This window comes from Bubalus bubalis, chromosome 2 (genome assembly GCF_019923935.1).
Source record: "Bubalus bubalis isolate 160015118507 breed Murrah chromosome 2, NDDB_SH_1, whole genome shotgun sequence".
In the NCBI taxonomy this organism is placed as follows: domain Eukaryota; kingdom Metazoa; phylum Chordata; class Mammalia; order Artiodactyla; family Bovidae; genus Bubalus; species Bubalus bubalis.
In genome coordinates, this window is record NC_059158.1 from 173,649,315 (window position 1) to 173,676,115 (window position 26,801).

A 26,801-nucleotide genomic window follows, 5' to 3' on the forward strand; every position below is an offset into this window, starting at 1 on the left:
TAAGTTGTTTCACTCTTACACATACTTCCTTCTGGAAAAAGGACATTCTTTTGATAACAATACCAAAGAAGGATAACATGAGAGAAGGTCCTATAATTTCCTGTATCACTTATGAACAAGGATGTGCACGCTCAGTTGTTTAGTCATGTCTGAAGCTACAAAAACTCCAAATAACACCAGCACAAGGTGGGGGAGAGAAAAATGAGGAGTCTGGGATTAACACATATACACTACCATATATAAGGTAGGTAAACAACAAGGAACTACCGTGTAACACAGGGAACTCCACTCAATATCCTGTAAAACCTATAATGTAACCTACAATGGAAAAGATTCTGAGGGACTTCCCTGGTGGTCCAGTGTTTGGGACTCCGTACTTACCCTGCAGGGGACATGGGTTCAGTTTCTGACTGGGGAGCTAAGATCCCACATGCTACATGGTGCAGCCAAAAAAAAAAAAAAATCTGAGAAAGAACACACACACACACACACACACACACACATATACATAACTGAATCATTCTTCTGTACACTTGAATCTAAAACACTGAAAATTAATTATACTTCAGCAAAAAATAAAATTTAAAAGGATAATGAAATAACATCATCAATTGTACTTTAAACTTGTTCAGACAAGCAAAAGTTGAGACTGTCTCTAGCAGACCTGCATTGTGTCCGCTGTGCTCAGTCACATATGACCTGTATGATTCTTTGCGATCCCATGGACTGTAGCCCACCCGGCTCCTCTGTCCATGAGACTTTTCAGGCAGGAAAACTGGAGTGGGTTGCCATTTCCTCCTCCAGGGGATCTTCGTGACCCAGGGATCAAACCCACTTCTCCTTTATCTCCTCCACTGCAGGTGGATTCTTTACCCACTTAATTATCAGGGAAGCTCTAAGACCTGCACTAAAGAAAGTCTAAAGTTCTTCAAGTAGAGGGAAAATGATACCAGAAGGTAATTCAACAAATAAAAAAGGAACCAAAAAGAAATTCTGGAGTTGAAACATATAATAGCTGAAATGAATTCACTAGAAGGGTTCAACAGCACATTTGAGCAGGCAACAGACAGAAGTAGCAGGCCTGAAGATAGGAAAATTGAAATTATGCAGTCTGAGCAGAAAGGGAAAAATAATGCAGAAAAGTGAATAGAGAGCCTAGGGATCCATGAAACTCCAATAATAAAATCACAAAATATGCATTATGGGAGTCAAAGAAATGGGAGATAAAGGGGAAAAGAATTTTGTAGAAATAATGGCAAAAAAAAAAAAAAAAAAAAAAAAGCCATCAATGTACACAGAAAGATACTCAATTTCAAGGAGAAAAATTCAGGTCTACATCTAGAAACATAATCAAACTATTGAGAACCAAATACAAAAGGAAAATCTTCAAAGCAGCAAGGAAGAAGTGACTCATCACATACAAGCCAGTTTTTCATCAAAAAGGTACTGAGATCTTTAAATGTATAGATATTGAAAGCGCTAAAGAAAAACGTTCAAAGAATTCTGTATCTGACAAAACCGCACTTCAAAAACAACGGAGAAACCAAGATACTCTCAGGCAAAAGCTGAGGGAATCTGTTACCACCAGACCCGCTCTATAAGAAATGCTGAAGGGAGTCCTTCAAGTTGAATGAAAGGACATTACACAGTAACTTGAAGCCAGCGAAGGTAACTACATGGGGAAATATAAAAGCCAGTTTTCGAGGATTTTTGGTTTGTAATGCCACTTTTTATTTTCTATATGATTTAAAAGAAAACGTAGGACTTCTCTGGTGGTAGAATAGATGGGGATCCCCCTGCCAATACAGAGAACGTGGGTTTGACCCCTGGTCCAGGAGGATTCCACATGCTGTGGAGCAACTAAACCTGTGCATCACAACTACTGAGTCAGAGAGCTGCAACTACTGTGTGCCCCAGAGCCTGTGCTCCTCAGCAAGAGAGGGCCCTGCTCGCCACAAACAGAGAAAGCCTGCGCGCCACAAGGAAGACTCACTAAAAACAAGGAAATTATTAAAAAGACAAATGCATAAAATAATAATGAGCAAAAGTTTCTGTATGCTACTGAAGTTAAGTTGGTATCAATTCAAACTACATTGTGATAAATTTGGGATGTTAAATGTAAAGCCCACAATCTCTCTCTCTCTCTCTATACATATATACATACATACACACACAAAATAAAAATATACACAAAGGAAAAGAGAAGTGAATGAAAACAATTCACTACAACAAACAAATTAAACACAAAAGGCAGTAATAGAGGAAGAGAGGGACAAAAAGGTATAAGAAAGAAAGAAAAAAGAACAAAATGGCAGAAGTCTTTCCTTATCAATAATTACATTATACTTTTTTTGGGGGGTAGTGCCAACTGGCTTGCAGGATCTTAGTTCCCTGACCAGGAATCAAATGTGGGCCCCCAGTAGTGGAAATGCAGGGTCTTAACCACGGGACTTATTACCAAATTCAGACTTAAATTGAAGAAAGTAGGGAAAACCCAATAGACCATTCAGGTATGACCTAAATCAAATCCCTTATGATTATACAGTGGAAGTGAGAAATAGATTTAAGGGCCTAGATCTGATAGAGTGCCTGATGAACTATGGATGGAGGTTCGTGACATTGTACAGGAGACAGGGATTAAGACCATCCCCAAGAAAAAGAAATGCAAAAAAGCAAAACGGCTGTCTGAGGAGGCCTTACAAATAGTTGTGAAAAGAAGAGAAGTGAAAAGCAAAGGAGAAAAGGAAAGATATACCCATTTGAATGCAGAGTTCCAAAGAACAGCAAGGAGAGATAAGAAAGCCTTCCTCAGTGATCAGTGGAAAGAAATAAAGGAAAACAATAGAAAGGGAAAGACTAGAGATCTCCTCAAGAAAATTAGAGATACCAAGGGAATATTTCATGCAAAGATGGGCACAATAAAGGACAAAAATGGTATGGACCTAACAGAAGCAGAAGATATTAAGAAGAGATGGCAAGAATACACAAAAGAACTGTACAAAAAAGATCTTCACGACCCAGATAATAATGATGGTGTGATCACTGACCTAGAGCCAGACATCCTGGAATGTGAAGTCAAGTGGACCTTAGGAAGCATCACTACGAACAAAGCTAGTGGAGGTGATGGAATTCCAGTGGAGCTATTTCAAATGCTGAAAGATGATGCTGTGAAAGTGCTGCACTCACTATGCCAGCAAATTTGGAAAACTCAGCAGTGGCCACAGGACTGGAAAAGGTCAGTTTTCATTCCAACCCAAAGAAAGGCAATGCCAAAGAATGCTCAAACCACTGCACAATTGCACTCATCTCACACACTAATAAATAGTAAGTAATGCTCAAAATTCTCCAAGCCAGACTTCAGCAATATGTGAACCGTGAACTTCCTGATGTTCAACCTGGTTTCAGAAAAGGCAGAAGAACCAGAGATCAAATTACCATAATCTGTTAGATCATCGAAAAGCAAGAGAGTTCCAGAAGAACATCTATTTCTGCTTTATTGACTATGCCAAAGTCTTTGACTGTGTGGATCACAATAAACTGTGGGAAATTCTGAAAGAGATGGGAATACCAGACCACCTGATCTGCCTCTTGAGAAACCTGTATGCAGGTGAGGAATCAACAGTTAGAACTGGACATGGAACAACAGACTGGTTCCAAATAGGAAAAGGAGTACATCAAGGCTGTATACTGTTACCCTGCTTATTTAATTTATATGTAGACTACATCATGAGAAACGCTGGGCTGGAAAAAGCACAAGCTGGAATCAAGACTGCCGGGAGAAATATCAATAATCTCAGATATGCAGATGACACCACCCTTATGTCAGAAAGTGAAGAACTAAAGAGTCTCTTGATGAAAGTGAAAGAGGAGAGTGAAAAAGTCGGCTTAAAGCTCAACATTCAAAAACTAAGATCATGGCATCTGGTCCCATCACTTCATGGCAAATAGATGGGGAAACAGTGGGAGACTTTATTTTTCTGGGCTCCAAAATCACTGCAGATGGTGATTGCAGCCATGAAATTAAAAGACGCTTGCTCCTGGGAAGAAAAGCTATGACCAACCTAGACAGCCTATTAAAAGGCAGAGACATTATTTTGCCAACAAAGGTCCATCTAATCAAGGTTATGGTTTTTCCAGTAGTCATGTATGGAGTGAGAGTGAGACTGTGAAGAAAGCTGAGCACTGAAGAATTGATACTTTTGAACTGGGGTGTTGGAGAAAATTCTTGAGAGTCCCCCGGATTGCAAGGAGATCCAACCACTCCATCCTAAAGGAAATCAGTCTTGAATATTCACTGGAAGGACCGATGCTGAAGCTGAAACTCCAGTACTTTGGCCACCTGATGCGAAGAACTGACTCATCTGAAAAGACCCTGATGCTGGCAAAGACTGAAGGTGGGAGAAGGGGACGACAGAGGATCAGATGGTTGGATGGCATCACTGACTCAATGGACATGAGTTTGAGTAAACTCTAGGAGTTGGTGATGGACAGGGAGGCCTGGCATGCTGCAGTCCATGGGGTCGCAGAGTCGGACATGATGTAGCAACTGAATTGATCTGAACCACTGGACTGCCAGTGAACTCCCAAGTAATTATATTATACTTAATAGCCCCTGGTTGCTCAGATGGTAAAGAATCTGCCTGCAATGCAGGAGACCCAGAAGATACGGGTTTGATCCCTGGGTCGGGAAGATCCCCTGGAGAAGGGAATGTACCCACTCCAGTATTCCTGCCTGGAGATTCCATAAACAGAGGAGTTTATATAGATTAAACTCTTTAGTTGAAAGGCAGAGATGGGCAGCAGATTAAAAAAAACAATAACCATGATCTACTACTACATGCTGTCTGCAGAGACTTACTGTATATCTGAAAACACAAAGAAGTTGAAAGTAAACGGGTGAAAAAAGATATTCATGCAAATGGCAAGCAAAAGAGAACTGGGATGGCTATACTAAATATCAGACAAAAATTTGTAAGTAAAAACCTGTTACAACAAAGTAAAGGGAAAAACAGTTCTACAATAACATTTAGAGACTTTAATCACCACTTTCAATAATGAATAGAACCTAGACAGAAGATCAATAAGGAAACAGGACTTTTACATTATAAATCAGTTAGATCTAAAAGACACATAGAACAGTCCCACCCAGCAAGAGCAAGTATTGCCAAGTATGAATGCATGGAATATTCTCCAGAATCAACTGTATTAAGGCACAGAGTCTCCGCAGATTCTAAAGGATTGATATTAAGACAAATTATCTTCTTTAACCACGTGGAAAGAAACTAGAAATAACAGTAAAAGAAAACTGGAAAATCCATAAATATATGGAAACCAAACAACAGACTCTTAAATAAGTTGAAAGACTCACACTTCCTGATTTCATAATTTACTACAAAGTTACAATAATCAAAACAGTGCGATGCTGGTGTAAGGATAAACAAAAGAACAGAATTGAGAGAGAATTCTATAATCAAGAGAACAGAATTGAGAGTCCACAAATAAACTCATACATCCGTGGCCAGTAAACTGATTTTTAAAAATATTTTTATTTACTTATTTGACTGTGCTGGTGTTAGCTGAGGCATGTGGGATCCAGTTCCCTGACCAGAATCAAACCCAGGCCCCCTGCAATGGGAGCAGGGAATCTTAGCCACAGGACCGCCAGGGAATTTCCCCAGCCAATTGATTTTTGACAAGGGTATTAAGTCCATTCAATGGAGTAAGAATGGTTTCTTCAACTGGTGCTGGGACAACTAAATGTTCAAATACAAAAGAATGGAGTCAGATCCTTAGCTTATACCATACACAAGACAAAACTTAAAATGGATCAACAACCTAAATATACAAAGACCATAAAACTCTTACACTAGAACATGGGTAAATTTTTATGATCTTGGATTTTGCAATGGATTCTTAGCTATGACATCAAAAGCACAAGCAAAAAAAAAAAAAAAAAGACATTAACAAGGAAGTAAAAAGACAACTTACAGGAGAAATAACTTTCAAATCTATCTGATAAGGGTTTTAATATTCAGAATATATAAAGAATTTCTACAACTCAACAGCAAAGACAACTCAATTTAAAAATAGGCAAATGGGGGCTTCCCTGCTGGGCCAGTGGTTAGGAATCTGCCTCCCAATTCAGGAGACACTGGTTCAATTCCTGGTCCGGGAAGATCCCACATGTCATGGGGCAACTAAATCCATGCTCCACAACTACTGAGCCCACCTATCATAACTACTGAAGCTCTCTAACCGCACTCCACAAGAGAGGTCATTGCAACAAGAAAACCATACCACCAAGAAGAGAGCAGCCCCCTCTCTCTGCAACTAGAGAAAGCCCCTGTGTAGCAATGAAGACCCAGAGCAGCCAAAAATAAATGAAAAATTAAAAAAAAAAAAAAAAAAAAGGGATAAAAAGTAAACATAGGCAAATGGGACTTCCTGGTGGTCTAATGGCTAAGACTCGATGCTTCCAATGCAGGGGGCCTGGGTTTGATCCCTGGTCAGGAAAGGAGATCCCACATGATCCCATGCATATTCAACTAACATGGTGCAGCCAAAAAGAAAATAATAAATAAAAATAAATATTTTTAAAAAGACATTAAAAATGAATTGATAAACAAAACGTGGCATATACATACGATGGGATATTATTCATCCATAAAAAGGAATGAAGATTTGACACATGCTACATTCTTGGGCTCCAAAATCATTTTGGATGGTGACTGCAGCTATAAAATTAAAATATGCTTGCTCCTTAGAAGGAAAGCTATGACAAACCTAGACAGTGTGTAAAAAAGCAAAGACATCATTTTGCCAACAAAGGTCCATCCAGTCAAAGCTATGGTTTTTCCAGTAGTCATATATGGATGTGAGAGTTGGGCCATAAAGAAGGCTGAGTGCCAAAGAACTAATGCCTTCAAATTGTGGTGTGAGAGAAGACTATTGAAAGACCCCTGGCTGCAAGGAGATCAAAGCAGTCAATCCTAAAGTAAATCAACCCTGAATATTCATTGGAAGGACTGATGCTCCAATACTTTGGCCACCTGATGAGAAGAGCTGATTTACCGGAAAAGACTCTGATGCTGGGAAAGATTGAAGGCAAAAGGAGAAGACAGCAGCAGTGGATGAGATGGTTAGATAGCATTACTGACTCAATGGACATGGATCTGAGCAAACTCTGGGAGATAGTGAAGTACAGAGAAGCTTGGCGTGCTGTAGTCCATGAGGTTGCAAACAGTCGGACACAATTTAGCAACTGAACAACAACAACACTGAAGAACCCTAAAGATAGTATGTTAAGTAAAAACAAGCCAGGATAAAGGATAAAGAAAAGGATAAAGATTACATGATTTCACTTACATGAGGTACCTGGAAACTTGCAGAGACAAAAAGTAGATTCAGTTCAGTTCAGGTGCTCAGTCGTGTCCGACTCTTTGCGACCCCATGAATCACAGCACGCCAGGCCTCCCTGTCCATAACCAACTCCCAGAGTTCACTCAGACTCACATCCATCGAGTCACTGATGCTATCCAGCCATCTCATCCTCTGCCGTCCCCTTCTCCTCCTGCCCCCAATCCCTCCCAGCATCAGAGTCTCAGTTTTCCAATGAGTCAACTCTTCACATGAGGTGGCCAAAGTATTGGAGTTTCAGCTTTAGCATCATTCCTTCCAAAGAAATTCCAGGGCTGATCTCCTTCAGAATGGACTGGTTGGATCTCCTTGCAGTCCAAGGGACTCTCAAGAGTCTTCTCCAACACCACAGTTCAAAAGCATCAATTCTTCGGGACTCAGCTTTCTTCACAGTCCAACTCTCACGTCCATACATGACCACTGGAAAAACCAATTCCTTGACTAGACGGACCTTGGTTGGCAAAGTAATGTCTCTGCTTTTCAATATGCTATCTAGGTTGGTCATAACTTTTCTTCCAAGGAGTAAGCGTCTTTTAATTTCATAGCTGCAGTCACCATCTGCAGAGTACATCATGCAAAATGCCAGGATGGATAAAGCACAAACTGGAATCAAGATTGCCGACAGAAATATCAATAACCTGCAGTCACCATCTGCAGAGTACATCATGCAAAATGCCAGGATGGATAAAGCACAAACTGGAATCAAGATTGCCGACAGAAATATCAATAACCTGCAGTCACCATCTGCAGTGATTTTGGAGCCCCAAAAAATAAAGTCTGACACTGTTTCCACTGTTTCCCCATCTATTTCCCATCAAGTGATGGGACCAGATGCCATGATCTTCGTTTTCTGAATGTTGAGCTTTAAGCCAACTTTTTCACTCTCCACTTTCATCAAGAGACTCTTTAGTTCCTCTTCACTTTCTGCCATAAGCGTGGTGTCATCTTCATATCTGAGGTTATTGATATTTCTCCCAGCAATCCTGATTCCAGCTTGTGCTTCTTCTGTTTCTCATGATGTACTCTGTATATAAATTAAATAAGCAGGGTGACAATATACAGCCTTGATGTACTCCTTTTCCTATTTGGAACCAGTCTGTTGTTCCATGTCCAGTTCTAACTGTTGCTTCCTGACCTGCATACAGATTTCTCAAGAGGCAAGTCAGGTGGTCTGGTATTCCCATCTCTTTCAGAATTTTCCACAGTTTATTGTGATCCACACAGTCAAAGGCTTTGGCATAGTCAATAAAGCAGAAATAGATGTTTTTCTGGAACTCTCTTGCTTTTTCCATGATTCAGAAGATGTTGGCAATTTGATCTCTGGTTCCTCTGCCTTTTCTAAAACCAGCTTGAACATCTGGAAGTTCAGGGTTCACGTACTGCTGAAGCCTGGCTTGGAGAATTTTGAGCATTACTTTACTAGTGTGTGAGATGAGTGCAATTGTGTGGTAGTTTGACCATTCTTTGGCATTGCCTTTCTTTGGGCATTTCTTTGGAATGAAAACTGACCTTTTCCAGTCCTGTGGCCACTGCTGAGTTTTCCAAATTTGCTGGCATAGTGAGTGCAGCACTTTCACAGCATCATCTTTCAGGATTTGAAATAGCTCCACTGGAATTCCATCACCTCCACTAGCTTTGTTTGTAGTCATGCTTTCTAAGGCCCACTTGACTTCACATTCCAGGATGTCTGGCTCTAGGTCAGTGATCACACCATCGTGATTATCTGGGTCGTGAAGATCTTTTTTGTACAGTTCTTCTGTGTATTCTTGCCACCTCTTCTTAATATCTTCTGCTTCTGTTAGGTCCATACCATTTCTGTCCTTGATTGTGCTCATCTTTGCATGAAATGTTCCCTTGGTATCTCTGATTTTCTTGAAGAGATCTCTAGTCTTTCCCATTCTGTTGTTTTCCTCTATTTCTTTGCATTGATTGCTGAAGAAGGCTTTCTCATCTCTTCTTGCTATTCTTTGGAACTCTGCATTCAGATGCTTCTATCTTTCATTTTCTCCTTTGCTTTTTGCTTCTCTTCTCTTCACAGCTATTTGTAAGGCCTCCTCAGACAGCCGTTTTGCTTTTTTGCATTTCTTTTCCATGGGGATGGTCTTGATCCCTGTCTCCTGTACAATGTCACGAACCTCATTCCATAGTTCATCAGGCACTCTATCTATCAGATCTAGGCCCTTAAATCTATTTCTCACTTCCACTGTATAATCATAAGGGATTTGATTTAGATTTTGAAGTAGATTAGAGATTATCAAAGTAGATTAGAGATTATCAGGTACAAGTGGAAGGGAGAAATGAGAAATTATTGCTTAATGGAAAAGTTTCTGTCTGTAGTGATGAAAAGCTTGGAAATGGATAGTGGTGATGGTTGCGCAACATTGTAGATGCAACTGATGCTGCTCAATAATGATTAAAGTGGTGAATTGTGTCATGAAGGGTGAAGTGAAGTTGCTCAGTCGTGTCCGACTCTTTGCGACCCCACGGACTGTAGCCTACCAGGCTCCTCTGTCCATGGGATTTTCCAGGCAATAGTATTGGAGTGGATTGCCATTTCCTTCTCCAGGGCATCTTCCCAACCCAGGGATCGAACCCGGGTTTCCCGCATTGTAGACAGACACTTTACCATCTGAGCCACCAGGGAAGTCCTCTGGTATCATATTTTACCACAAAATTTATAAATAGCAGCATATCTCCTCCAATTAAATTAACATAGAATCTTAGTTATTTTTTGTGTGTGTGTGTAAGATTTTGTATTTGTCTACTTGTATTCATTCATCACAGGGCCAATTATATTTTCTTATTTTCTGAGTTCCTGATGTTTTGCCATTTGGGAACCTACAAACCCAGGAGAGATCAACACTCCCATGGCTAGCTAATTCCTACAGATAACAACATGTCTAAGAGCATGCCTTTGTAAAGGAACCAACCCAGAGTCATATTTCCTTTATCTTGCCTGTATACCCAGGAGGCAATATTCCTCTGCTTCATCCTAGGGCCCCAAAAGTAGTGGGTAACTAGAGACTACTCTTATAGCCCAAAGCCCTCCAGAATTATTCAAATTAGCCAATACTAAACTGCTTATTTGGCCCTGCCTTCACTTTCCCTCTGAAACTGCAATAAAGGATCTGGCCTAAACCTTCTGCTTGCTCGTGCCCCTTCTGCCCCCTGACCACCCTGGTGTTTTCCTCTGTGACCCTGTGTGGCAAGTGGTAACCCACCTCCCACAGCCCACGGACCCATAATAAAGTTCCTCCTGCCAAGCCTCATTTGTGTTTCCTCCTGTGGCCTCAGTGACTTTATCATATCTTACTCAATATCGACATTTTAAAAACAACATCACTATTTAAAAAACTGATAAAAGTGAAGCTGATTATGTAGAAATACGAGCAGAGGAGCCTTATTAACTTGGTCTACCCTTTATAGTCATTTCTTACCCTTTAAATTTCTAGTCTGAAACAGTTACTAAAAGTATTACAAAAGGGATGAAAAATAAATTTTAGAGGCACACAGAAAGGGACAATTAACTCTAATATCATTTTTTGGGGGAGTGTTCTGGGGTGATCATAATGAGAGCTTAAAAAGAAATCTCCCGAAGGTAAGATTAGGGCTGGTTCTTCAAGCAGGAGACCACCTTGAGGATTCAAGTGCAGTAAGAAATTACATAAATGTGAGGGGGGAAGTAGTCTATTAAGAGAATCTGCATGAAAGAGAAATCAAAATGGAAGCAGTTGAGGAGAGGGCTGAATTCTAGAGCTAGAGATACTAAGGAAATGAAGCTTCAGAAAAGGTGCCTCTGTTCATTCCAGAGAGCAGGTAGGCAAACCACGACAGCAATAGAGGTCGTATGAGGTACAAGTTTCTACATCCACTTAGCAAAGCCCAGGTCGATTTACTGTTAAAAAATAAAGTTCTAGGGGAATGCAGTGGCCTCCCTTTGGGGTCCCTGATCACCCCTATGCCTGGAGACTAATAGGCACAGGACAAATTCCTAAAGGCACCACTATGGACTGCTGTTCCCCAATACCTGACACATGGTTTTTCATGACTCTGAGCCTGGGCTCTCCCAGAGGGCTGTCTCTTCCTTCAAGCAGAGCTGACAGTGAAGCTGGAAGGAGAACTAGGCTGTGCTTTAGTCACCATGGTGACAAGAAACTATCACAAATATTTGCTTATGACTTCACTGGAGAAGCCAAACAGGGGAGGTTAGATTGGAAGGAGGAACATTTGCAGAAGCACATCTGGAAGCAGCAACCAAAGGAATGCTGGGACTCTCATTCAGGGACTAGCAGGCAAAGGGGCTTTTTCATCACGCACTCCCTTACTTGCTGAGCCTGGACCAAGAAATCCACAATACAAACATACCTTTTCAAACATCTGACTGTCTCAGGCAGACTTTGAGTTTTCTTAGTTGAAGAACTCTCTGAATAGGTCCCTGAAATTGCTTGCACCTCTTGTTTCTAGGAAATAACGGCTACTGTTGCCATGCATTTCCTAAGCTCTTAGAACCAAGGAACTAGCAAGAATAATACAAAATAAGTGTGGACTCTGTTATGGCCTGAATTATACCTCATCCTCCACCGATTCATATTTTGAAGTCTATCCTAATACCTCAAAATGTGACTGTACTTGGAGATAGCTTTTTAAAAAATGAGGATACTGGAGTAAGGCCCTAATTCAATATGACCAGTGCCTTTATAAGAGAAGATTAAGAGACAGATGTACATAGCAGGAGAACACCATGTGAACATGAAAACAGCTATTTGGAAACCAGGAAGAGAGGTCTCAGGGTTAGCCAATCCTGCTAACATCTTGATCTTGGACTTCTAGCCTCTAGAACTATGAGAGGATAAATTTTTGTTGTTTAAGCCATCCAATCTGTTTTGTTATTTAGTCTTAGCAAATTAATACAGGCCCTCATCGACACAGAAATAACCTGAGTCTAAGGTCACACACTAAGGGAGTAGCCAGATTATTGCAGTACTCCATTTAATCAATGGTATGTTTAAAATTTTTAAGATTCATAAAATTTTAAAATTATGCATATTTTCTCAGAAAAAGACATAATACATATAGCCAACAGTCCTGTGTATGGAACGGGAATGACATTGCTACACTCACATCCTGGGCAGCCACTGGGTCTAGGACTTTCCCAATCTATGTCTTACACTCATGGTCTGTATTTAACACTATGAAGCAATCATTCAGCCTTTTAAAATTATTTCTTAGGGTTAAAAAAAAATTATTTCTTGGGGGAATTTCCTGGTGGTCCAGTGGTTAGGATTCCATGCTTTCACTGCCAAGAGGGCAAGTTCAATTCCTGGTCAGGGAACTAAGATCCCACAAGTCTCTGCTGTTGCTACTGCTGCTAAGTCGCTTCAGTTGTGTCCGACTCGGTGCGACCCTGTAGATGGCAGCCCACCAGGCTCCCCCATCCCACAAGTCTCTAGGTGTGGCCTAAATAAATAAAGGGACTTCTCTTGTCCTGGTGCTAAACTGAGTGAGCACTTCTCTTTGCAGAGGGCAAGTTTCTAATAAAATATTATTGTACTGTCTCAGGCATAGAAAATGAGCTAAACTTAGTGCCTCTTCCTTCAAGAATGTAAGAAGCCTGATTCCTCCCAGACTCAAATGGCTTTCTCAGCTTAGGTGCCTCATTTACTTCTCACTATGAATTCTCTATCAAATATGCACTGGCTGTGCTGCACAGCTTGCAGGATCTTAGTTCCTCAGCCAGGAACTGAACCCTCAGCCACGGCAGTGAGAGCGCCAAATCCTAACCGCTGGATTGCCAGGGAATTCCCAAGGAGTTAATGATTTTTAACAGGACGGTTATAACAGGACAGCAGGGACTGTACTCATATTCAATTTTGGGTTAAAAAAAAATTATTTCTTGGGGGACATTCAATTTTGTACCAAATAAAATTTAATTTCAACAAGAGCTGGGGTGAAATTAGCTGTTAAACAGCCCTTCATTTGCAGACAATCAAACAAACCCCAGCATCATACCTCTCTTTTCAAAAAATGTTTCCATTTACAACATCTAATTGAACTCTACCACAACCAATGAGAAATATTAGTCAATTGAAGCACATACACTTAATAGCTAGGAGACCAGGTTCAGAGGTGCTATGACTTGCACAGGATTATTTAGCTATTAAACTGTGAAGCTGGGACTGGGACCTAGACTCTAATTTCATAGCGTTCTCTTTTCACCCAGTCTTGAAGAACTGCTTTGTTTCAATTCTCTGAAAAGACACATAATTCGATTCGATTTGGCTCCTGATCTTAGAGTAGGTTCTATCCATCTTGATCTATTTACTCACTTTAAGAGTTACTGACCAATGACTAATTTCCATTAAATTTTTATCTTGTTTTAAAAAAAAAAACAAAGTTACTGGCAATCAATTCTCTAATAGGTGCATAAGAACTAGCACTAAAGACATCTGCATGAAAGATTTCCCCCCTCAACCCACCATATGACTTTTAGAAACTCAACTTCATAATATAGGTTTTTCTTTTGCAGTGAGTTCTCTCCCTAAACCACAAATCCAATCAACCATAAAATCTAAAGTACATCTGACCCTTTGTGAACACCTGTACCACTGGAATTAATGAAATCAAAACTCCTCCAAAGTGTATAAAACCCACTATGATGCTGGGATTGGAAGGGTGGGAAGATAACACAAGTGATAGATAAAGAGACGAATAAATACAATCATTTTTTAAAGATGTTCTAAAACTTACATGGTCCCGTTTCTTACCAACGATGCCATAAGAAAACACAGACAGGCTTAAATTTTGCCTGTCTGCTTGCTGGTCTACTTAGCAGATAACTATGGTGAATTTGACGGCAAAATTTTGGTACTTTTTAAAAATTACATCATCATTATTTCAACATTTGGACACTTTTAATCTACAATGTTCCTATCCTCCTTTCCCCCAACCTTTTTGCTTACTTGTGATACTGACTCTGAAAGGACTAGTTGTCTTAATGAATGCCCTACATTCTAGTTTTGTGTCATTAATTTGTACCCTTCAGTTCAGTTCAGTCGCTCAATTGTGTCCGACTCTTCGAGATCCCATGAACCGCAGCACGCCGGGCCTCCCTGTCCATCACCAACTCCTGGAGTTTACCCAAACCCATGTATGTCCATTGAGTTGGTGATGAAATCCAACCATCTCATCCTCTGTCGTCCCCTTCTCCTCCTGCCCTCAATCTTTCCCAGCATCAGGGTCTTTTCCGATAAGTCAGCTCGTAGCATCAGGTGGCCAAAGGATTGGAATTTCAGCTTCAGCATCAGTCCTTCCAATGAACACCCAGGACTGATCTCCTTTAGGATGGACTGGTTGGATCTCCTTGCAGTCCAAGGGACTCTCAAGAATCTTTCCAACACCACAGTTCAAAAGCATCAATTCTTCTGTGCTCAGCTTTCTTTATAGTCCAACTCTCACACCCATACATGACTACTGGAAAAACCATAGCCTTGACTAGACGGACCTTTGTTGACAAAGTACCCTTATACCCTGTTTTTCCTGCAAAAGGGAAGTTAGGTCTAGAGGCTAGAACAGATTTAAGTTACAATTATATTTGGGGGAGGGGACTTTCCCAGTGGTCCAGTGGTTAGGAATCTGCCTGCCAATGCAGGGGAAATGGGTTCAAGCCCTGCTCCAGGAAGATTCCACATGTTGTGGGGCTTTTAAGCCTGGCGCCACAACTACTGAGCCTGGCTCCTCAGCTGCACCACGACTACTGAGCCTGTGAGCCAAAACTACTGAAGTTGGCATACCTAGAGCCCATAATCCACAACAAGAGAAGCCACCCAATGAGAAGTCCACTTACTGCAACAAAGAGTTCACCGCAACCAGTAGCCCGGTTCACCGAAACTAGAGAAAAGCCAGATCAGTGACAAAGACAGTGCAGCCAAAAATAAATAAAAATTAAAAAAATATATACATATATTTTTTTTCTTTTTTGCAAGAATACAGGTGATATTTTGTGCTGCATACCACATCACATAGGAGGCATCTAATGGCAGGTTGTCCAGATGGTACTAAATCTGAGGGCAATCAGATCTCTCTTCTTGAAAGTCATCTACATACCCTAAGTCTCCATTCACATACAATTAATGTAATGTTTCTTGAATATTACACATTTTACATATAACAACATAATGAAATAACCAATTTTTAAAAAATAGGCATTGCTGAGCTTTTCTGGTGATCCACTGGCTAAAACTCCACACTCCCAACGAAGGAGGCCTGAGTCTGATCCCTGATCAAGGAACGAGATCCTACATGCCACAACTAAGACCCAGCACAGCCAAATATTAAAAAAAAAAAAAAAGGCACTGCCAATACTGTAGACTCTTTGAGCTCTATTTCACTCTTCTAACTCATCAAATCTGACTTTCATTCCTTCTACTCCAAAGAAAAACTGCTTTTATCAAGGTTACCTACAAACTCCACATGGACGGAAATTTCTGTCCTTTTTTTTTTTTTTTTTTAATTTTCAAAATAGTTTTATTTATTTATTTACGGCTGTGCTGGGTCTTCATTGCAACTACCTACTGATGCTTTCAAATTGTGGTGCTGGAGAAGTCTCTTGAGAGTCCCTTGGACTGTAAGGTGATCAAACCAGTCAATCCTAAAGGAAATCACCCTGAACATGCATTGAAAGACTGACGCTGAAGCTTCAATACTTTGGCCACCTGATGTAAACAGCTGACTCATTGAAAAAGACCCTGGTGCTGGGAAAGACTGAAGGCAGAAGGAGAACAGAGTGGCCGAGGATGAGATGGTTAGGATAACTGACTCAACAAACATGAATTTGAGCAAGCTCCAGGAGCTAGCGAAGGACAGGGAAGCCTGGTCTGCTGCAGTCCATGGAGTCACAAAGAATAGGACACGGCTTAGTGACTGTACACACACACACATCAAAATCTTCACTTTGGTATCCAAAACTAACAATTTCTAACTCCCCCCATGTCGTCAATAGCAAGAGTATTTACAAGTTACTTAATCCAAACCCTAGGTTAAAAAAAAAAATCATCCTTGATTCCTTCTCTTCTCACATCTCTTTGATCAAATCTACTGACAAATCCTGAATGTATCCTGAATGTATTTACATCTCTCTCACCCCTTCCCTGGTAGCTCAGCTGGTAAAAAATCTGCCTGCAATGCAGAAGACCCCGGTTGACCGTGGTTCAGCTCCAGGGTTGGGAAGATACCCTGGAGAGGGGACAGGCCACCTACTCCAGTATTCATGGGCTTCCCTGGTGACTCAAACAGTAAAGAATTCACCTGCAATGCAGGAGATGGGTTCGATCCCTGGGTTGGGAAGATCCTCTGGAGGAGGGCATGGCAACCCACTCCAGCATTCTTGTTTGGAGAAACCCCATGGACAGAGGAGGCTGTGGGGCTGCAGTCCATGGGGTCACAAAGAGTTGGACACAACTGAGCGACGAAGCACAGCACCCCTTCCCAAAGTCATCTCTTGCCTGGCAACTACAACAACTCACCCCAATCCACCACCACAAAACAAAACCAGACTGTACCACTGCTCCCATGTAAAATCTTCACATAAAGCCCTGTCTATATCTTCATCTCATCTCATTCAATTTTTCACCCTCAGTCTTCAAATACTCCTGTCACAATGGCTCTCAGTATTTGGAAACTATCAAGCTGTTTCTGGACTCCGTCCTCACATTTCCTGTTTTCTTTCAGCCCACAACTCTCTTTCCTAGCTCTTAGAATTGCTAGGTCCTTCCCCTGTCACCACAAAGTAAGCGACTCCATTTTTGTCAGAACAGCTGTTTTATTTCCTTCATTACACTATTTACAATCTGTATCTGTTCTCCTCCATAAGCTGTGTAAGTTCTACAAAAACTTTTGTTGTATTTCCAGCATCTATGCTATATACAAGTATTTGCTGAATGAATCACTGTTCAAATACCTACTCAATACTTACTGAACACCTACATTGTCCCAGATATATGGTCTAGCCATAACAGGTGCTTAACACGTGTTTGCCAGCAAGTATAAGGTAAGGGAAGAAATGTACAGCAAAGGAATCTTCCTTGGGACTGGAGGGAAGCAGATCTTCTAAGAGCAGAATTTAAAAAGATTTCTTCCCTGAAATCCAGAAACCATAAGTTTCCTCCAGAATGGGTATGAAAACTGAATGGAAACGCTCTGATGTAAGGAGACACACACACACACACACACACAAGAAAAACAACTTAAAAGAAAAAAGATCTCAGGACACAAATGACTCAGAAAAAGACATTTTAGACAGCTGCATCCAGTAACCTTGTCAGAATTCATTGTATTTGTCTTTCTACTTTGCCACTGACGATCACTTTGCCCTCTTGAAACTCTACCCGTGATTCCGAGGGCACCACCCTCTGCCCGTCCTCTTACCTTTCTAACCACTCCTCCTCGGGTTTCATAACACCAGCCCCTCAGTGTCAGTGTATCTACCTTTAGTCCTCTTCTCAGCAGAAGCAGCCTCCTTTCCCAATGGTCTCCCTTAGCTTCAAGGTCCACTTTTACACCACGTACCAAGTCTCTAGTGTCACAATCTGTCAACTGTACTTTCAAATGCCTAACTGGCTAGCTCCACCTCACTTTCTGTCTCCTTAAACCAGTTACTTCCCCTAGCTTCCCTCGTTCAGAATTCATGCCATTACCATTCACCTGGTCTCAGAGTCACTCATGAACTTTCTATTCCTCTAAGATGACAGGCTGTACCAAAGATTTTGTCCTTAACTAAACTCTATCCAGGCTCCTCTGAGCCCTTTTTCGAGGAGGCTCAACCATGGCCTATAAAGATGTGAATAAAAAACACTAATAGTTTCTAACAGCTCAAGGTCACATTGCTAGATGACCCCAGCCACACTTAAAAGTGCCTGCCTGGGAAAATCTCAAGGCTGCTGAATGAATTTACTGTTTTAGCTAGCATCTGAAAATAGGGTTCCTGTTTCCCAGGCTCTGTGGGAGGGTAGGAGACTACTTTCAATAAGCACCAGCAGCAAGCCCGGCTGGTTTCATGTGAACCACCTCCCCTGCCTTGCAGTTTGTAATTTTTCATTTCCCTGACCATATGGAGTTCTCTCTCACTCCGACCCTTGTTCCTTCATCCTTTTTTTTTCTTTTAAAGTAAACTCTGTACAAATCAAAGTTGAAATCAGTTCACAATTTTCCCTATTGCAATAGTATATTACTTATTAAAATTTGTCCTTACCACTTTAACTAGTGTCCAGCTTTATCTGTGACACCTGTTACCATAAATTGGTTCCCACTGACAACCATCAATGATCCTGTTTTAGTCACAACTCATCACCTCTCACTTCCAGATCATTAAATCTTTGAGATTAAGAATCTATAGCACAGCGCACAGCACATGAATACTCTCAAATATTAAACTCAACATTTAAAAATTTCAGTTTTACAATAAATTCAACAAAATAAAAATACCAAACCCAAAATCTGGAAAAGGAATATACACATTTGTATAGAAAATGAGAAAAGATGAATGTAGATAAGCAGAACCCAAGAATCATTTAATTATTAAAACTGACTTGCATTTTGTTGTGTCAGCTACCTGTCAGCCAAAATAAAGCAATTATGAGTGAGCACTTACATAATTCTTATTATCCATGACTGTGCCCTTTGAAGCACAGAAATTTAAAATTTTCACTAAGTCTAATTTACCTTTTTTTTGGGTTGGGGGGGAGTGAGGGGTAGCTTGTGCTTTTAGTGTCATATCTAAGAAAATGCTGTTAATCCAAAGTCATAAAGATTTACTCCGATGCTTTCTTAAAAGTTTTATAGATTTAGCTCTTTACATTTAAGTCTTTGATCCACTAAGTTAATTTTTATGTGTAAGGCAGGAGTCCAACTTCATTCTTCTGCATATGCATACCTATTCTTTTTAGGCATTATATATAGCAATAGCATGTTAGGGTAATCCTGTGGTTCACACAAGTCCTTTCTTAACGAATTTAGCACTAACATGCCTTCAAAGTTTTTGTGACAGAACCAATCTACTAAACTAACAAATTATTGCTGTATATAATTTCCTTTCATGTGTCATGCTACTTATTTTCATGTCCTGCTAGGACACCTCTGTCAAGCACCAAGGCAGGCAAGGAGCATGATGCTCCTGCTGAAAATTAAACACCTGTGTCCTCACTGCTTGATGTGAATGAAGCACTCTTTTCAAGTCCAGTCCAGAATGTTTTCCAAAGCTTCTAACCATAGTGGAATGTTTTTATCTATTAGATCTGGACTATAAATCAAGATATCCCTTTTGAAAGCTCTTTCAAAATGCCAAAGTCATCTCTAACCTCTACAGAGGGTATGTTCCCAGGGACAATTCAAATTTGATTGGTAATGACTTAGTAATAATTTGCTTAGCTTTTAAGTCTAAGCTCATATAAAACCCCCATTTTAGAGGTGAGAAAATTGAGGCACAACTTGCAGAAGGCCTCAGATAATAATAAGTGGGAGACGCTAATCCAGATCTTTCTGACTAAAGTCAAAGCTCTATTACATATATTCTACTTAACAGCATACTAGCCACAGGGAACTCCTTTGTTATTTCTTGGAAGAAATGTCAATGTTCCTCCTTGGATTCTACCACCCTAACCATTGCCTGTCTAAATCCGTCAATGAGATGTGGTCCAGTTCTTGCCAAGATTAGGGAATACAAATATCAGAAGATACCAAGACAGATATGAACAGAAGCAGAAAATTGTAGGGACTAGCAAGTAGTTAGGTAGTCATCTGAAGGCTATCTGCCACTTTAAAGGAAAAACAAAAACAACCATTTGAATTAATCCTCCCAGTTCTGGTGTACGGCTTGAAATCTATTTTTAAAATTCAAGATTATGTGAATGGGCAGACTATTTCCAAGGGTTTGTATTAGAAATACTTAGGCTGAGAGAAGGCAGCTGTGCTGGATGGACCACCAGCAGGAACACTGGCAACAGACTATCTGATTTCTGGTCTGCTATTTAACAAGTGTGCAGCCTTGGGCGTCACTTAGTTCAGTTCAGTTCAGTCACTCTGTCGTGTCCGACTCTTTTCGACCCCATGAATCGCAGCACGCCAGGCCTCCCTGTCCATCACCAACTCCCGGAGTTCACCCAGACTCACGTCCATCGAGTTAGTGATGCCATCCAGCCATCTCATCCTCTGTTGTCCCCTTCTCCTCTTGCCCCCAATCCCTCCCAGCATCAGAGTCTTTTCCAATGAGTCAACTCTTCACATGAGGTGGCCAAAGTACTAGAGTTTCAGCTTTAGCATCAGTCCTTCCAATGAACACCCAAGACTGATTTCCTTTAGAATGGACTGGTTGGATCTCCTTGCAGTCCAAGGGACTCTCAAAAGTCTTCTCCAACACCACAGTTCAAAAGCATCAATTCTTCGGCTCTCAGCTTTCTTCACAGTCCAACTCTCACATCCATACATGACCACTGGAAAAACCATAGCCTTGACTAGATGGACCTTTGTTGGCAAAGTAGTATCTCTGCTTTTCAATATGCTATCTAGGTTGGTCATAATTTTCCTTCCAAAGAATAAGCGTCTTTTAATTTCATGGCTGCAGTCACCATCTGCAGTGATTTTGGAGCCCCCAAAAATAAAGTCTGACACTGTTTCCACTGTTTCCCCGTCTATTTGCCATGAAGGGATGGGACCAGATGCCATGATCTTAGTTTTCTGAATGTTGAGCTTTAAGCCAACTTTTCCCTCTCCTCTTTCACTTTCATCAAGAGGCTTTTGAGTTCCTCTTCACTGTCTGCCATAAGTGTGGTGTCATCTGTATATCTGAGGTTATTGATATTTCTCCCAGCAATCTTGATTCCAGCTTGTGCTTCTTCCAGCCCAGGGTTTCTCATGATGTACTCTGCATATAAGTTAAATAAGCAGGGTGACAATATACAGCCTTGACGTACTCCTTTTCCTATTTGGAACCAGTCTATTATCTGGATCTCAATTTTCCTACCCTTACCCTCTCTACATCAGAGTTACAGTTAAGGTCATATGAGAATACACACGAAAAGTGCTTTGTGAAAAATAAAATGCTCTTCTGGCAAGGTAAGACTTGGTTTGGTAATAGTTTTTCAAACTTCTGGAATTTCTCTCAGAGCTCTATGAACAAGCAATACTACAAACAAGAAAACAGTACTGAAACAGTCCGACAGAATGAGGCTCTCAGGGGGTTATTTGCAAGCCTGTCAGAATTGCTAATCACCAAGACAATGGGAGAGACTTCTCTATGGACAATTGGATTAGTCCATAATGGAGCCATAAAAGGCTGCTCATATTCTGGCAGATCCTCACAGGACTGAGCTGAAGAATGATCACTCCAGGAAACAAAGCTGAATCTATAAACCAGGAGGTCTGGTTAAAAGATCATGTACATCTTTTGTACACACAACTAATATATTCAAAGCTCGAGACCTAAGAGAAGCATGGCATTCTGAGGTACCGAATCAACCAGATAGTTGATAGTCCCAGTTCTCTAGTCCTAATTCTCTCCTAGCATTTACTAGTCCTTTTAGCCCTTGAATCTATCTATATATATATAAATGCAATGCTCAGACCTAGGAATGGGGAAGTAAGGGGTGGCGAGAGATACAGGTGAGGTCTACGATAGCTACGGGCTTCCTTTGGTGGCTCAGAGGTAAAAAATCCGCCTGCCTATGCAGGAGACATGGGATCGATCCCTGGGTCAGGATGATCCCCTAGAGAAGGAAATGGCAATCCAGTCCAGTATTTTTGCCTGGGAAATTCCATGGACAGAAGGAGCCTGGTGGGCTACAGTCCATGGGATTGCAGAGTCAGACACAACTTAGCAACTAAACAACAGGATAGCTGTAGTCCGATTTCTCCAGAAGAAAAGCTCCAAATATCCCTTGTAGACTGTGCAGAATCTAGAGGCTCTTACCTTCCTAGGGACACCCCACTGCCACTACCACTAGGTGCTAGAAGGAACTATAATGAATTATTTAAAAATAGAAAAATCAAAGCGCTCACCTTACACTTAAGTCAATGCCAAAACATTCACTGAATAACTCTCAAGTACTCATACTGCTCAAGGAATCAAGGGGGAAAAAATCCAAATGGTTAAATCTCTAAACTGACTCATATAAATAAGTGATTTATTATTCACTTAATAAAATGTATGTGCCAGGCACTCTGCTAAAGTTTCTGCCTTCAGGAAGCTTTATAATCTAATTTAGTTTCACACCATCAAGAACCAAAAAGGACCTTCCTGGCAGTCCAGTGATTAAGACTCCATAGTTCTTCTGCAAGGAGCTCGGGATCAGAGAACTAAGATCCCACATGCCAAGCAGCAGGGCCAAAAAAAATTAAAAAAAAAAAAAAAAAAAAGAATCTAAGTGTGCAGTGACATCACAGGGTGGAAGTGAGAACTATTTTTACTGTGTGGTGAGCTCTGAAGTAGTCTTTGAAGGCTAGATGGTTATTATTTCTGAAGGCAATTGTGGGGGAGGGAGAGCAGTCCAAAGCAAAGAGATCAGAAAACCCAAGGCTGGTTTGAGGAACAAGACCAGTTGGGTTAGAAAGGTATAAACACAAAGGCCCACAAGCAGAATGTCTCTGAGACACAAGAGTGAACTGCTGGTCCCCGTCCTGCAGCACTGCACCCCTGCATCCCGTCTTCCGACAAGGAGGGTTCTGCATTACCTGTGGGAGGATTACACAAATCCTTCTGTTCAGGTCTTCATTTCAACCTTTGGTTAACAGGAGAAAGAGCTTTTCCAACAGCCATTCTGACAAGTTAAAAGTAGGATTTCTCTAACCTGTATAAATTAATCCAAAAAGGAGCTGGCTTTGGAATGTGATCTTCTGAGACTCTCTGTACAAAGAGCCTGGGACAATGCTGGGAAGAGCCAGACTAAGAGGCCACACAAAGGGAATCCTCTCTGTCCTCATTAGAGGACTAGAGACAGACACTCAGTGTTGCCTCTCAAACCCTGTCAATTCCTTCCAATATTATACAGTAATATAGAGCATTGATTTGGGAGTCAGGTGAACTGCTTCCCATCCCACTCCTGTGAATCTCTGCTTCTCATTTTAATAATAAACTTTATAGCCCCATATGACTGAAGAGGTAATGTGAAAGTGTCTAGGCCCTAATGCTGAATCAGTGGTATTTCCTTTTTCATTCCAGATCCTACTCTGAAAATCTTCAATTCCCCATGAGGGCAATTTCCTGGAAGTTAGAGTCAAAAAGAACAATTCTATTTCCTTACTCTCCACTAATAGATGATTTTTCCTCTTCCTTTCTCCTAACACTGTAGCTCCTTTCTCTTCATCTTTACCTTCTATTCCATCTTCATTCCTTCCAAAGCTAAACTGTAAGAACCAATGAGCCAGATTTTTTTAAAAGAGCTGGTTCTCCAACATTTACCTCACTGCAAAATAAGCAATTCTAATCATGTCTCATTACAATTATTGCTTCTTTGGAAGATTTAAAAGCTGATGACTTTCAAATCCACATATGCAGTCATACCTAACACTCAAGGTGTTCCTTCTACCCATGTTCCATAAGCACCTCAAATGCTTTAAACAAAATTTTTTTAAGTCAGCATTGTCTCCATAAACCTGCTCTTCATTCATTCTTTATACACTTCATTGACCACAACTCCTTATTTGGATTTCTGGAATCAAAAGAGCACTGAAATTAAGAATGTTTTTAGTATATATAACCTCAAAATACATTTAAGCAACAAAATCTGAATAAAACTAACATGAGGGGATTCCCTGGTGGTCCAGTGGCTAAGACTCCAAGCTCCCACTACAGGGGGCAGGGTTCTATCCCTGGTCAGAGAACTAGATCCCACATGCTGCAACTAAGACCTAGCACAGCCAAATAAATAAATATTAAAAACAAAAACTAACATGAGACTACTTCGGTTCAGTTCAGTTCAGTCGCTCAGTCGTGTCCGACTCTTTGCGACTCCATGAATTGCAGCACGTCAGGCCTCCCTGTCCATTACCAACTTCCGGAGTTCACCCAGACTCACGTCCATCCAGTCAGTGATGCTATCCAGCCATCTCATCCTCTGCCGTCCCCTTCTCCTCCTGCCCCCAATCCCTCCCAGCATCAGAGTCTTTTCCAATGAGTCAACTCTTCACATGAGGTGGCCAAAGTACTGGAGTTTCAGCTTTAGCATCATTCCTTACAAAGAAATCCCAGGGCTGATCTCCTTCAGAATGGACTGGTTGGATCTCCTTGCAGTCCAAGGGACTCTCAAGAGTCTTCTTCAACACCACAGTTCAAAAGCATCAATTCTTTGGTGCTCAGCCTTCTTCACAGTCCAACTCTCACATCCATACATGACCACTGGAAAAACCATAGCCTTGACTAGATGGACCTTTGTTGGCAAAGTAATATCTCTGCTTTTGAATATGCTATCTAGGTTGGTCATAACTTTTCTTCCAAGGAGTAAGCGTCTTTTAATTTCATGGCTGCAGTCACCATCTGCAGTGATTTTGGAGCCCAGAAAAATAAAGTCTGACACTGTTTCCACTGTTTCTCCATCTATTTCCCATCAAGTGATGGGACCGGATGCCATGATCTTCGTTTTCTGAATGTTGAGCTTTAAGCCAACTTTTTCACTCTCCACTTTCACTTTCATCAAGAGGCTTTTTAGTTCCTCTTCACTTTCTGCCATAAGGATGGTGTCATCTACATATCTGAGGTTATTGATATTTCTCCCAGCAATCTTGATTCCAGCTTGTGTTTCTTCCAGTCCAGCGTTTCTCATGATGTACTCTGCATAGAACTTAAATAAGCAGGGTGACAATATACAGCCTTGATGTACTCCTTTTCCTATTTGGAACCAGTCTGTTGTTCCATGTCCAGTTCTAACTGTTGCTTCCTGACCTGCATACAGATTTCTCAAGAGGCAAGTCAGGTGGTCTGGTATTCCTGTCTCTTTCAGAATTTCCCACAGTTTATTGTGATCCACACAGTCAAAGGCTTTGGCATAGTCAATAAAGCAGAAATAGATGTTTTTCTGGAACTCTCTTGTTTTTTCCATGATCCAGCAGATGTTGGCAATTTGATCTCTGGTTCCTCTGCCTTTTCTAAAACCAGCTTGAACATCAGGAAGTTCACGGTTCATATATTGCTGAAGCCTGGCTTGGAGAATTTTGGGCATTACTTTACTAGCATGTGAGATGAGTGCAATTGTGTGGTAGTTTGAGCATTCTTTGGCACTGCCTTTCTTAGAGCCCTTATTAATCTCACTCAATGTTCAAATGCTTTGCCAGAAAATATTAATCATATTTGACTATACAGGGCTCTATCCCAGACCCTGCTGAAGGTGTTATCCACTCAAAAGGGTGAAACCGGTTAATGAGAGAGGGGAAGAACTTAGACTTTACAATGGTATGTGGCTCTCCAAAGCTCAACCTTTATCAATAATGTTTTATTCCCTAGTATTTAATTTTTCTTGCTGGATTTTCTTGAGTATTCCATGAGCAGCACTGACACTGACTTCATGAAAGGCTGACAAAAAAAAAAAAAAAGGTATAGAAGGCTTGTACTACAAAGCTTTGGCAAACAGATGGCCACGACTGGGGGACTTTCTCTTGACTGATGGCTGAATTCTGAAGTCATATGACAAGAGGTGGTCTGAGCAAGGAGCATGCCTGTTATGTGGATGTTATTTATGTTTGATCCCCTGTGCTTTTGTATGTGACATGGGTTTTGGTAATTAAAACTTTACATTTTATTATTTAATTCTACAAATTAAAATTTGTTCCAATTAATTACACCAAGTGCTAAAAATAAACAATGTTAACTATCCGAATGACTATCTAGCAGCTTGTTATTTTCTCATATCAAGCAAAAGTTAAAAAGTTTACTAACAATAATTTCAAGAAACTGACTTTTTCTACTGTTTCGCTTTTGCTGCAAAATGAACAGCTTTATATAATTTTTAAAGTTTTGATTAGTTTGTTTCTGTATTTATAAATACTAATTTGCATATGCAATTTAATATACTTTATATAAGTAATTAAATCAAAGTTACCCAGCAAATACAGCTATAAAATTTAGCTAAATGTAAATAGTCTTAATTTAATCTAAAAATCTTGTTCAGTCATTCTTAACCTTGCATTGAATAAAGTAAGTTTTATGTTTACTCTTTTTATGTATAAAGCAGAGACATACTTATTGCACATAAAAAACCATAGAGTGTATCTGTGTTTTAAAATTTTCTGGGAGGGATGCATTAGGGAAAAAAGATGCCTAAGAAGGCTTCTTAGGAAGGTGACAATAAATGGAAAGGTTGAGAAAACACTGATAAAAAGAATTAAGAATCTGTACCAGTCAGTATCTT

The 26,801-nt window shown here is 40.6% G+C and overlaps 1 protein-coding gene across 3 annotated transcripts in view; it reads right to left on the reverse strand.

Annotated features, from left to right (window-relative positions):
- Positions 1-26,801, reverse strand: part of KPNA6 (karyopherin subunit alpha 6) — a 59,671-nt gene that overhangs the window by 23,445 nt on the left and 9,425 nt on the right. The window contains exon 1 of one of the 3 annotated variants that reach the window (XM_006054613.4): positions 11,444-11,477. The exons of the other annotated variants lie outside the window; for them this stretch is intronic. Within the exon in view, the coding sequence (XP_006054675.1) occupies positions 11,444-11,462 (19 nt within the window). The 5' untranslated portion in view covers positions 11,463-11,477. Of the gene's footprint in view, positions 1-11,443; positions 11,478-26,801 lie in introns of those variants that run through there. 3 annotated transcript variants of the gene reach the window in all.